The 12928-nt window shown below is 36.3% G+C and overlaps 1 protein-coding gene across 1 annotated transcript; it reads right to left on the reverse strand.

Annotated features, from left to right (window-relative positions):
* Positions 1-9302: 9302 nt before the first annotated feature.
* Positions 9303-10697, reverse strand: LOC125262924. The gene is made up of 4 exons (XM_048181770.1): positions 10540-10697; positions 9971-10291; positions 9552-9833; positions 9303-9394 (listed from the first exon to the last, which is right to left on the reverse strand). The coding sequence occupies exons 1-4, from the start codon at positions 10601-10603 to the stop codon at positions 9324-9326; spliced, it is 738 nt and encodes a 245-aa protein (XP_048037727.1). The 5' UTR covers positions 10604-10697; the 3' UTR covers positions 9303-9323.
* Positions 10698-12928: the final 2231 nt, after the last annotated feature.

Here is a 12928-nt window from a genome sequence, read left to right on the forward strand (position 1 = left end):
TGCTCTGACTACTCAGTGTTCACCTCCTACTAGTGCAGACAGATGTGTCATGCACTTGATGTTTTGTGGGGGCACCAGTGACAGACTTAGCACAACCTCTTGTAATTGTGGGTCAACTGATAGTCTAGTGGTGTCATTTTAGTTTAGTATATGCAAGGGAACAAGGGTTTTTTATGATAAACCAAGCAAAGTGCAACTGAACTTGACAGCCCTTAAAAATGACAACGGCAAACACTTGACTGCAAAATCTGTTGTACAAATCATGTAAATCCCCTGTAGTGCTGTTCAGGAGCTGCAGGGACAGACCTGGATGTAATGAAGTGGAGATGGAAATTATGTTTATTACAGACATCCCTTAACACTCATCTTTGATCATCAAAGTTACGTATTTTAAAAAAAATCATGTGAAAAAAAAAGTGTCTTCATGCTTTAAAATAGCCTGAATGTAACTTTACACCCTTGCTTCATCTAATATACGTGGATCTATGAATATGCTAATTAACCACGCCTCCACTCACTCGTGTGAGATCAGAGATCCACTTGGTTAACTTAACTAAGGTTAATAACGCTGCACAATGGTATGGCTTTTACAACGTCGAACACATGACGGTAATTAAAGGTGCTCTAAGTGATGTCACGCGTTTTTAGGCCAAAACATTTTTTGTCACATACAGCAAATATCTCCTCACTATCCGCTAGCTGCCTGTCCCCTGAACACACTGTAAAAAAACGCGGTCTCTGTAGTCTCCACAAGCTCCGAAAACGGCAATAAAAACAAACTGGTGCAGCCTGGACCACGAAACATAATAAACATGCTCCAGCCAATAAATGACAAGAATGATTTTTAATGCGCGTTCATGACTGTTTCAGGAAGCACGGAGGGGAGGAGGAGGAGGGAGGGTCTAGCTAGCCTCTGTTTTGTTTGACAACACTTCGAACGTCAACAGGAAGTTATTCCACCCAGGATCGCTTAGAGCACCTTTAATATGATTAGCATTTTGTTTGACTACATTAGCAAGCAGCTGCTAATAATTTGTTGCTAATGTTACAAACCATGTTCCAGTTCACCATCTGAATCAGACAGATGCCTTCTAAAAATCAGTGTCCTTAGAAACGCTTTGAACAACTTTGAACGTCAATGGAAAAAGGTAGGCTATATTATTCATCATAACATTGTAATATACATCATACACCCACTATATTGTTAAATCTACCCGATTTTTCATATCAACTGAAAAATATACCAGGATATATTCTCTTGAGATTCATCTGCTTTAGAGCGGTCATAGTAATGGGTAACACTTTACAATAACAGTACATGAATAACCATGAACTCATGGGCGTCGGAACCATTGTATGTGGGTGGGACAAGACCCACCCACTTTTTAAGACCAATGATATTGGACCCACTCACTTTTACCGTCTCTAATTCAGCATTTGTCTAATCCCCCTCACGTGATGCTAGTCCACAAACCACCAACAGAGCATAAAAAATACCAAAAAAAAAAATATTTTTTAAAACATCGCCAAGTAAAACGCTGCGTTTATATAGAACTGTGTCTTTACGACCACAACAAACGGGACACTTTTCAGACGCGCATTCCACCTTCGCCTCAGCGCCAGGCGCAAGTCAAATGAGCGCGGAAAAGGTAGCTTCAGTTGAACAACAGTGAACTGTGGTCAGATGAGATGTTGTCAGGCTATGTCAGTAAAACTCCAGTCATCCGTTAGGCTATAGCCTACTGTGCTCGAAGCGTGAACTCAAGAATTGCTCGCGCAAATGCGCCGGCGCGCGCTGCATATTACTTTATTATAGGATAACTAAAGCGCTAAAGAAATTACGGGCATGCACCGTCGTTATTCTGTTGAAAATGAAGTCATGAAATTATCAAACATGCGATTGAAGCTGCCTCAAAACTGTGCATGCATGTATGTATTTGTTGACATGGTTTTAAAGCTATTGTTATCCAATTTGTTGGCCTTAAAATGCTTATATGTACACCAGGGAAATCAACATTTTCTCGGGGGAGCATGCCCTACAACCCCCCCTAGCATAAAACATTTTGTCACCTCGGTAAATATAAAACCCTGCGTACGGCCCTGCTTCTTTTCTATCTAACGAAATCAAAGGTAATCGTGTATTTCTCCAGTTGTGCGCACTTTGGGACTAAACTTTGTATGCACTGTGTAAACAATGTGTGAAAATAAATGGCAGCAAAAACGCGATTGAATGTAAAGGTTTGTGTCTCGTTGTTCTATTCAAAAAAAGCACTACCGATTGATCTTGCCATTCTATCTATCTATCTATCTATCTATCTATATGTGTGTGTATATAATATATATATATATATATATATATATATATATATATATATATATATATATATATATATATATATATATATAATTGCATTAAAAAAAATTTGGAGGGAGGACCCACCCACATTTTTTTTGCTTCCGACGCCCATGCATGAACTAATACCTGAGTTAATAGTTACTTCAACATGAACTCAAGATTAGTTAAGATATGAACTAATGAAGAGTGATCCTTAACTACGACAGGAGTCATAGGGATTCATGCATGAAAACAGAAGCCTTAACTATGCGTTAATACATGTTTGATAATTAATGCATTAATTAACATTTAGGGTAAACTAAATCAAACAGTCTCTATAAGAAGGAATAATACATATTTGGACTTTGAAATAAATGTAAACAATTTATTATTGTCAGAATTTAAACTACTGACATCAGCAGCTTCATTATAAACATTACTGAAAGGCACATGATTAGTTTTGCCATTATTTTCACTTATCCTCCTTATCAAACATATAAAATATTAAATACACTATTTATCTTAAAAGGTCTTAAATCTGTTTTGTGATATTCTTTCCTATCAAACTAAACTACTGTGACTTACATCAGTTCCTGAGGAATCGGTTCCCAAAAAAATAACCAAACAGGAAACATGAACTAAGGTCAGGGAGCGTTTGCTGGGATCAGATTCAGAAGTTCACTCTCCATCCAGACGCAGGCCGTGATCATACTGTACCTCCATTCTCTGACTTTTTGAAAAGTCACACAACATCACTTAACTGGGCTGAATACTTATATAGTTGTGTTAGTACATGTGTATTTGATAGTAAGTTAATGATAATCATGAGCTGAATTTGGTAAGTAGTTAACAGTGAATTAATTATGATTGTGCCCCCTCAAGTAAAGTCATGACATAAGTATACATTAACAAACCATTAGTTGATGTTAGTATATGCTTAGTTAATAATGAGTTAATTATGATTGTGCCATCTCAAGTAAAGTCATGACATGATGCACATATCACACATCATTAACTAATATATGAATAAACACTATAGAGTGCCATCCTTATTCCTTTACACCCCGGTACAAAAAAACTCAAATAAAAAGTATTTGTATTTTATTTTTATTTATATAATTAAACATATATGGACTTGAAAGCAAGCCATAAACATACCTGTAAAGAACTTCGGTAAAGTTGGTTTTATATTCGCACATTCGGACTTCTGATAAATTCAGACTTTCCAATAAATGTGCAATAAATTAATGTTTGCGAATTTTAAGCAGCGACATGATATTGACAACCAACGATTGTCAACTTACAACATTTTTCACAGTCGATCAAAATAGACAAGTATTGTTTTAATGGCATTTTTACTTGTGAATGTCCACTGAATGTCCAATGTAGTGTGATTAACAAGGCTATTGAATACGGATGTCTGAATGTGCGAATATAAAACCAACTTTACCCAAGTCTGTAAAGACACACATAAGCGTCCACAAGCTAATGCTAATCAAAGCATATACATTTAAACGACAAAAATACAAATACAGTTAATAACTGCACATAACCTCCTGAAAATCCCAATAAAACATACATGTAAATATGTCTTTAATTATTAATTCGGCTTACCAAAGCAGTCAACATTTATTAGTTTAAAATGCCAGCAACACAACAAACGCGCCAGGAGAACACCTAGCGTGCGCCACTAATGAGTGTCCCACCAGAAACAAACCCTACATACTTTAGTTCCGGGAATAAACTATGACTATTTAGCTATGACTAAATATAAATGAACTATAAAAATCAGAAAACAGTTTAGATCAAATTAAATTTATTAGTGGTAGTTAGTCTATTTTCCACATTTGATTTGACAGATCTATGTAATTAATGGCTAAATAATCATGTGCCACTGCAATTATTTGTCACAAAGCTGCAGATGGCAGATTATGATATTACAGTGTAAATTATGACAGTATTAAATCACGTTTAATTCAAATTCAGAGTACTTCTTGTTTACTCTTATGGAGGCTGATTCATTTAGTTTACCCCTAAATGTTAATTAATGCATTAATTATCAAACATGTATTAACGCGTAGTTAAGGCTGCTGTTTTCATGCATGAATCCTTATGACTCTTGTCGTAGTTAAGGATCACTCTTCATTAGTTCATGATTAGTTCATATCTTAACTAATCATGAGTTCATGTTGAAGTAACTATTAATTTAGGTATTAGTTCATGGTTATTCACGTACTGTTATTGTAAAGTGTTACCTAGTAATGATATGCTAAAGCCCAGCGGCACTTTGATGTGATTGGTTACAAGGTAGTTTGTGACATCAAAAAAAAAAAACACACAAAAAAAAAAAACAGCGATTTCAAATTCAAAATGCGTTTTTGAAACTGTCTATATATCACTGCGGTTTTAAACAAAAAATACTGGTGTTGACTTAGGAATTTGCACATGGTTTGTCTTAAAGCATATTAAAAACACCACATAGACATATAAACAACATTAAAAACTAAAGAACCCTTTTTTTGTTGTTTTTCATTTTTGGAATGTACATTAAAAACAACTTCTCAGAATCTGAGGGGTTTGAATGAGAACACTTCTGAGGGTCTCCTTATGAGGAAGAATTATGAACCTCTCAAAGGGATCCTAAAATAATGTAATTTACTCATCCTCATGTCGTTCCAAATCTGTATTAGATTCTCTCTTCTTTGGAACACACAAAAAGATATTTTAAACGATGATGGTAACAAAACTGTTTTGGTGACCACTGACCACCAAAAATAATAACTTCTAAAAATATTTTGTTTCATATTCCACAGAAGAAAGAACATCATAAAGTTTTGCAACAACATTAGGGTCATTGCTTCTTTCATGTTCCACAGAATAAAGAAATTTATAAGAAATGACATGAGGGTGAGTAAATAATGTACAAATTTTCATTTTTAAGTGCACTATCCCTTTAAGTGAGGCAAGATAACCCTCATGGACACCATATTTAGAGCATCAAGTTACAGTGGTGCTCAGAATTATTGGCACCCTTGGTAAATATGATCAAAGATGACTGTAAAAATAAATCTGCATTGTTTATCCTTTTGATCTTTAATTCATAAAATTAGTAAAAATCTAACCTTTCATTGAAGGAAAATAATTGAAAGTGGGGGGAAAATCACATTATGAAATAAATGTTTTTCTCCAAAACATGTTGGCCATAATTATTGGCACCCCTAGAATTTTTTATGAGTAAAATATCTCTGAAGTATATTCCCAGTCATATTTACATTTTTTTAGCACACCAGGGTGATCATAAACATGAAATTGTCCAGCCATGACTTTCTGTTCCACAGGAGTATAAACATGAGGAAACACAAAGGCCAAATTCCCTTAATCATTCATCACAATGAGAAAAACCAAAGAATATAGTTCTGATGTGCAGCAAAAGATCGTTGAGCTTCACAAAATAGAAAGTAGCTGTAAGAAAATAGCTAAAGCATTGAAAATCCCCATTTCCACTATCAGGGCAATAATTAAGATGTTCCAATTAACTAAATGTTACAAATCTGCCTGGAAGAGGACATGTGTCTAAATCGTCCTAATGCACGGTGAGGAGGAGAGTTTGAGTGGCCAAAGACTCTCCAAGGATCACAGTTGGAGAATTGCAGAGATTAGTTGAGTCTTGAGTTTTAGAAAGCGATAAAAAAATATCAAACAGCACCTACATCCCCACAAGTTGTTCAGGAGGTTTTCAAGAAAAATCCTTTGCTCTCATCCAGAAACAATCTCCAGTATATTAAGTTGGCAGACATGATTGGAACTTCAAACGGGACCGGCTTCTATGGTCAGATGAAACTAAAAAAAAAGAGCTTTTTGGCAGCAAACCCACCAGATGGGTTTGGTGCACACATGGATAAAAAGTACCCCAAGACCACAGTTAAATATACTGCTGGATCTTTAATGTTGTGGGCCTATTTTTCTGCTGGAAGTCCTGGATGAAGTCTTGTTCAGATACATGGTATCATGGATTCTACAAAATATCAACAGATAAAAAATCAAAACCTGACCGCTTCTGCTAGAAATCCTATAATGAGCCATGGTTGGATCTTCCATCAGGACAATGATCCAAAACAAACATCAAAACCAACACAAAAAATGTGTCACTGAGCACAAAATGAAGCTTCTGCCATGGTCTTCCCAGTTCCCTGACCTGAACCCTAAAGAAAATGAGTGAAGTGAACTGAAGAGAAGAAGCACCAACATGGAGCTGGGAATATGAAGGATCTGGAGAGATTCTGCATGAAGGAATGGTTTCTGATCTCTTGTCAGGTGTTCTCCAAACTCATCAGGCATTATAGAAGACGAATCAGAACTGTTTTCTTGGCAAAAGGAGGTTGCAAAAACTATTGAATAAAAGGGTGCCAATAATTGTGGCCAATGTGTTTTGGATATAAACATTTATTTCATAATGTGACTTTCCCCCCACTTTCAATTCTTTTTCTTCAATGAAAGGTTAGATTTTTGCTAAGTTTGTGAATTAAAGATCAAAAGGATAAACAATGCAGATTTATTTTTACAGCCATCTTTGATCATATTTACCAAGGGTGCCAATAATTCTAAGCACCACTGTATATGACACTTTCAGCTTTCATTTTATATTTATAACATTTGGCTTTATACAATCAGTGGACAAGAAAATTCTTTGCATATTAGATATTTATAAGTGATTACATAAAACAGAACAGAAGTTGACCTATAATTGCTATTTAATTCTAACAGCACGGTCAAGGAAAATTTGCAACTTGCATTAATTCTCTGGAAAACACAAAGCAGCTATTTTTAAGAAAGTATAGTTTATAAGAAAAGTATAACTGGTAAACATTCATGTAATTTATTGTTTAGTGTGTCTCCACGGCAACAGGCCAGAGTCTTGTTTGCAGGATGACACATATTGGCTCTCATTTATCAAACGATCCTATGCCAGAAAACTGGGCGTACGCTAATTTCTACGCAAAATTTGGCATTTATCAATATGAGCGTGAGCGGTGGCTACGATTAAATCTCACGTCAGGTCTCAGCTCATGTACGGAAGTTTTTGAGTCAGTGGGAACTTGCGTGTGCAGGTGGAGAACTGTTATGAGAACATTTAGATTATTTTCCTGACCGACAATCACTCACTAACCGATCATTAACCATTAAACGACACGATTAAAATGTTAAATTAAAATTAAAATTGTCTTAAAATACCACAAATGTTGTTGTTTTTTCCTTTCCAGGATTTAGCTTATTTAGATGCGCAAATGTCAACATCGACAGAACATTATGATTCACACATCATGCACCTGCAACGCAGAGAAAAACAGAATAATATAGTCTACAAGGAATAAAAAATAGGACTATACACAAAATATATTTCACAGAAATAATTAACAGATTAACAAAAGAGAAAAACTGTGCATAAAGTTGGGCTACAGTCTACGCTCGCGTTGTAGTCGTTTCTTTATTTTAAATAAAATATTTATTTTATTAAATCCAATTGATCGCGCGGGCGCCTCACTCACACAAGCAGACCCAACATATCAGTTCTAGTTCTAGTGTTGCTAACTTTACATTTTAGCCATTTATCAGCAAACTAAAATGCAGACAAAGTTAACACTGCTCAGTTTAAAGGTGCAATATGTAATATTTTTGCAGTAAAATATCCAAAAACCACTAGGCCAGTGTTATATATTTTATTCACTTGAGTACTTACAATATCCCAAATGTTTCCAACTATTTGTAAATCGTGAGAAAATTGGAATTTTAACCAAGGCTCCGGGACGTGTGAGGAGTCGCCTGTCAATTGCGTCATGCCTGGAATAGCAGAAGCGGCGCCGGCGATTGTGACATAATAAAAGTTCCACTGCTCGCGGCGTGTGTTGCGCAATCGCTCCAGCGGCCTCATTCAGCTCCCACAACACTCGGTTCCGGCTCTGCTTCATACTACAGTAACGTTAATAATCGCATCCATGAACATGATTTCATCCCAAGTCCTATCCCTATTTTTTTGCACCGTCCGTTGAGGTGAAGACCACATGTCCCAAGATTCCGCGCTCAAACTTGGCATCATCAAGCTACGCCTTTGTTTTGAATAGACCTCTATCGACTTCTAGCGGACAAAATTATTACATACTGCACCTTTAAATGCTCAGCAACACCCAACCAAACACACACATTTTTTGCGCATGTGAAGGATGATGTTTTACATGGATATTGAAACAATAGTGAAATACAAAGCCTTGTTTACATAAGGAACAGTAGTTCAGCAACCAATAAATGTTTCATTGCGAATATGGAAACATTTGGATTCTTCCCGAATGAGAGAGGTAGACTATGTGAGCCCAATCCAGTTTTACTTTAAATAAATTAATTTCTGCTTTATAATGAATGCCACTGTAGCCTAATTTGTGTTTCAATTTATTATAGCTACTTATTTTTCGTTCTTGTTCTGTTGTGAATAAAATAAATTTAAAGGATTTTCTGTGGAGTGAGGTAGGCTACTAAAATAACCAAGTTTATTAATAATGTTTGTAAGTATTTAGTTTTATTTATCATTTTATTGTTTGCAATTATGAGGTTGAGGGGTGTTTTAGAGTTAAATTTCTTTTTCATGCGATTACTTCCTCTTCATGGCCGGGTTACGTTTCTCTGTGTTGTAAACTATAATAGGGCGATGCTTCTAAAATTTGGGGCGTGTTTTCAGTCGGCACATTTATCAACACCTGTTCATTCGTGCGACGGAATTGGCCACATACGAAAGTTTAATGAATCACACTTGAGCGTTGTCGTACGCTGATTTTTTTCGTTCGGATGTACGCTGGTTTCTACGTTCATTTGATAAATGAGGGCCATCGTCTCTTAATTTAGCTTGTTTTTGTACAAAGCTAGCAGTGCCCCCCTCCCCCTCCCCCCTCCCCTCCCCCTTCTTCTTTTTTTTCTATTGTTTGAACATGCAGAACAATATCTAGATGAAGACGATGCAGATGAAGATGCTGAAAATGGCCACAAAAACAGCTGGAAAGTTCTGTATGGATTCTGGAAAAGACAGAACTTTGGTTAGCCTGATGGATTGGTTGATTTATATATATTTTTTTATATAAAAAAAAAAAAAAAATCAAATTTATTTCCTTTTGAGAGTTAATGGCAATGGAGCAGCTTTGCTAAAAAGTCATAGATACTTTAAATGACACACCTTTGTCAGAAGCACATTGTGAGTGGAGTTGTATACTTGTTTGGGTTTGGCTATTTGAGTAGTTGGTGTGGCAGGTGATCGTGTCTCCATCACTCCAGTCAGGTTTACACAGATGCAGCTCACTCTTCATGTCATAAGATGTGGATGTATGAAGTGACCTTTGACCCTCTCGGCTCCAGGTGAAGTTCACCAGCTCAGGGTTCAGACTCTCCAGAGAGCAGAGCAGATGAACACAGGTGTCATCACTGCTGTTCAGGAGCTGCAGGGACAGACCTGGATGTGCTGTAGGGGAAGAAGAAGAGCAACATGACAAGCATGTTTTGGTTAACATTGACACATTACCATTGTGCATTAGAGACATCTAGATCAAGGTGATTCTCTACTATTTAAAAAAAATAATTTATGAAAGGCAAAATCACCTGCAACATGAAGTGTCACATTTGAGATGTCGTCCAATGTCGGTGGTGGAATTATCCTTGATGTTTTACAGCTGTAATTACCAGAGTCACTGAGCTGAACATTTTCTATACTTAGTGTAAAAGATGTTCTGTTGAATGTAAAATGAGGAATGCAATCACCGGAGGAAGATCCCAAAATTTTATTAGAAATCCATTCACAGATAGTTTTGTTAGTTGCACTATTTTTTGTCCACTTTACAGAAACTTTTTCACTGTCATCAGGTGGTGAGTGGCAGGGCAGATGGACAGTCGCTCCTTCATCTGCTCTGATAGACTCCACATCTGTGGATTGACACAAATTTCAGTGTAACCAACAGCAGAATTTTGCCTTCAAATATACAGTAAATAAATCACATTGTGAAAGATACGCATCACAGACAAATGACCACATTTATTAGGTCCATCACTGGGATCTTTTTTTTATTAGTCAGTTAATACTTGTTAAGAAGTGTAAGTCACAAATGAGACATTATAAAAAACTTCTTTGATTTAGATGAAAGGTCAAAGTAAACAGAACTGAAGTCTCTTACCTGTATGTGGAAGATAAATTAAAGTAAAAAATAAAAGACAGTTTGTAACTTGTTTTAAAATCATGTCGATGCGCTCAGCGTGTGACACCTCTGCACTCGTACACACTATTTCTGAGTGATGAACTTCCTGTCCATGAGCCCACCCATAATCTAGATCACCATTAAAGGTTAAAAATACACACACACACACACACACACACACACACACACACACACACACACACACACGCACACACAATCTTCCACTGGTCAAACACAAAGAGATTCACTTTGACACAAATTGTGCTTATTTACAGTAACTGTAGATTATTATCACTGTTATCTGTTTACGCTGCTCAATACGGTTTGTAGACTTGATTTATTTCTGTGAATAGAACTTTATCTTTTGTTTTGAATGAAATCTTGCGAACATTTATTGCTGTGTATTGGCCTGGAAAAGAGGAAATGATAGTAAACTAGTTTAAATAGAAAAAGATAACTGTTCTGCTTTCCGTGTTAAGACAAAATATCACATCCTGGAAGGATTTCACAATCTGCCCTAAATAAACAATCTTCAAACTATTTTTTTTACAGTATCTTCATGAATCAGCCTCACACTCAATAAGGGCAAGCTTGCTATTATTTTATTTAAAAAGTTTGGTTTTATACAACTGGGTGACAGGAGGATCTGTATATTACAGGTTTGTTCAGTGATACTTTGATTACATAATCAGAGATAGTCTATATAGCTACTGTAAGGCAAGGCAATTTTATTTGTATAGCACATTTCATACACAATGGTAATTAAGTGCTTTACATAAAGAATAATAATAAAAATAGAACATAAGGAATAGAAATAACAGTAAAAACAGAGAAATTTGCTATCTGGATGAAAGAGCGAGGAAGTTTCAGGGAGGTTTTTTTGTTGTTGTTGTCCGTCAGAGTGGATCTAAACGGATCTATCCATAAGAACTGATCTAAAAGGATCTTCCTCACATGACAGGACCGCTGTCTAGCTCTACCTGTTAAGGCACTTCAAACTGATAAAACAAAGTTTCAATCTCCTTTTGCCAAGACACCTCAAACTGAGCCACACAGCCCTAATCCCCCTTCCGGAGATATCTTATCTATGCAACGCAGTTCAAATTTCCCCTTTGGAAAGTGTCCTGACTGTAATCCAGAGATATCTTAACTATGCACCACAGCTCAAATTTCCCCATGGTTTGTCCCCTTATCCAAATTTACCAAATTTTAACCTAATCACAAATGCTTTTTTCCTTATTCTCCCAGCTCTTTCAACCAGACAGCAATATTTAAAATGCTTAAAAAGTCAGAAATAACAAGATGATACGTAAAAGATATAAAATGCATTAAAAATGAAATAAAAACAGGAAAAGGAATTAAAAGAATAAAAAGATAATACGTATAAAATAAAATGCAAACAGTTCGGACATAGCACAGTGCTCAATCAGCAAATGCATAGATGTGTTCTGAGTCTGGATTTGAATGGGGCTACTGTTGGATCTCTTCAGGAAGCTGGTTCCAGCTGCGGCTGGCGTAACAGCTAAAAGCAGACTCTCCTTGCTTTGAGTGAACCCTTGGTATTTCTAAGTGACTTGATCCTGATGATCTGAGTGATCTGTTAGGTTTATATTCTATAAGCATATCTGCAATGTATTGAGGTCCTAGGCCATTGAGTGATTTATAAACAAGTAACAGTACTTTAAAATCAAATCTAAATGCAACTGGAAGCCAGTGCAAGGACCTGAGGATATATATATATATATATATATATATATATATTATATACAGTATCTCACAGAAGTGACACCCCTCACATTTTTGTAAATATTTTATTATATCTTTTCATGTGACAACACTGAAGAAATTACACTTTGCTAATGTAGTGAGTGTACAGCTTGTATAACAGTGTAAATTTGTTGTCCCCTCAAAATAACTCAACACACAGCCATTAATGTCTAAACCACTGGTCACAAAAGTGAGTACACCCCTAAGTGAAAATGTCCAAATTGGGCCCAATTAGCCATTTTCTCTCCCCGGTGTCATGTGACTCATTAGTGTTACAAGGTCTCAGGTATGAATGGGGAGCAGGTGTGTTAAATTTGGTGTTATTGCTCTCACTCTCTCATACTGGTCACTGGAAGTTCAACATGGCACCTCATGGCAAAGAACTCTCTGAGGATCTGAAAAAAGAATTGTTGCTCTACATAAAGATGGTGTAGGCTATAAGAAGATTGCCAAGACCTTGAAACTGAGCTGCAGCACGGTGACCAAGACCATACAGCGGTTTAACAGGACAGGTTCCACTCAGAACAGGCCTCGCCATGGTCTTCAGCGTCATATCCAGAAGTTGTGTTTGGGAAATAGACGTATGAGTGCTGCCAGCATT

The sequence above is a fragment of the Megalobrama amblycephala genome, linkage group LG2, assembly GCF_018812025.1.
Source record: "Megalobrama amblycephala isolate DHTTF-2021 linkage group LG2, ASM1881202v1, whole genome shotgun sequence".
NCBI classification, from domain to species: domain Eukaryota; kingdom Metazoa; phylum Chordata; class Actinopteri; order Cypriniformes; family Xenocyprididae; genus Megalobrama; species Megalobrama amblycephala.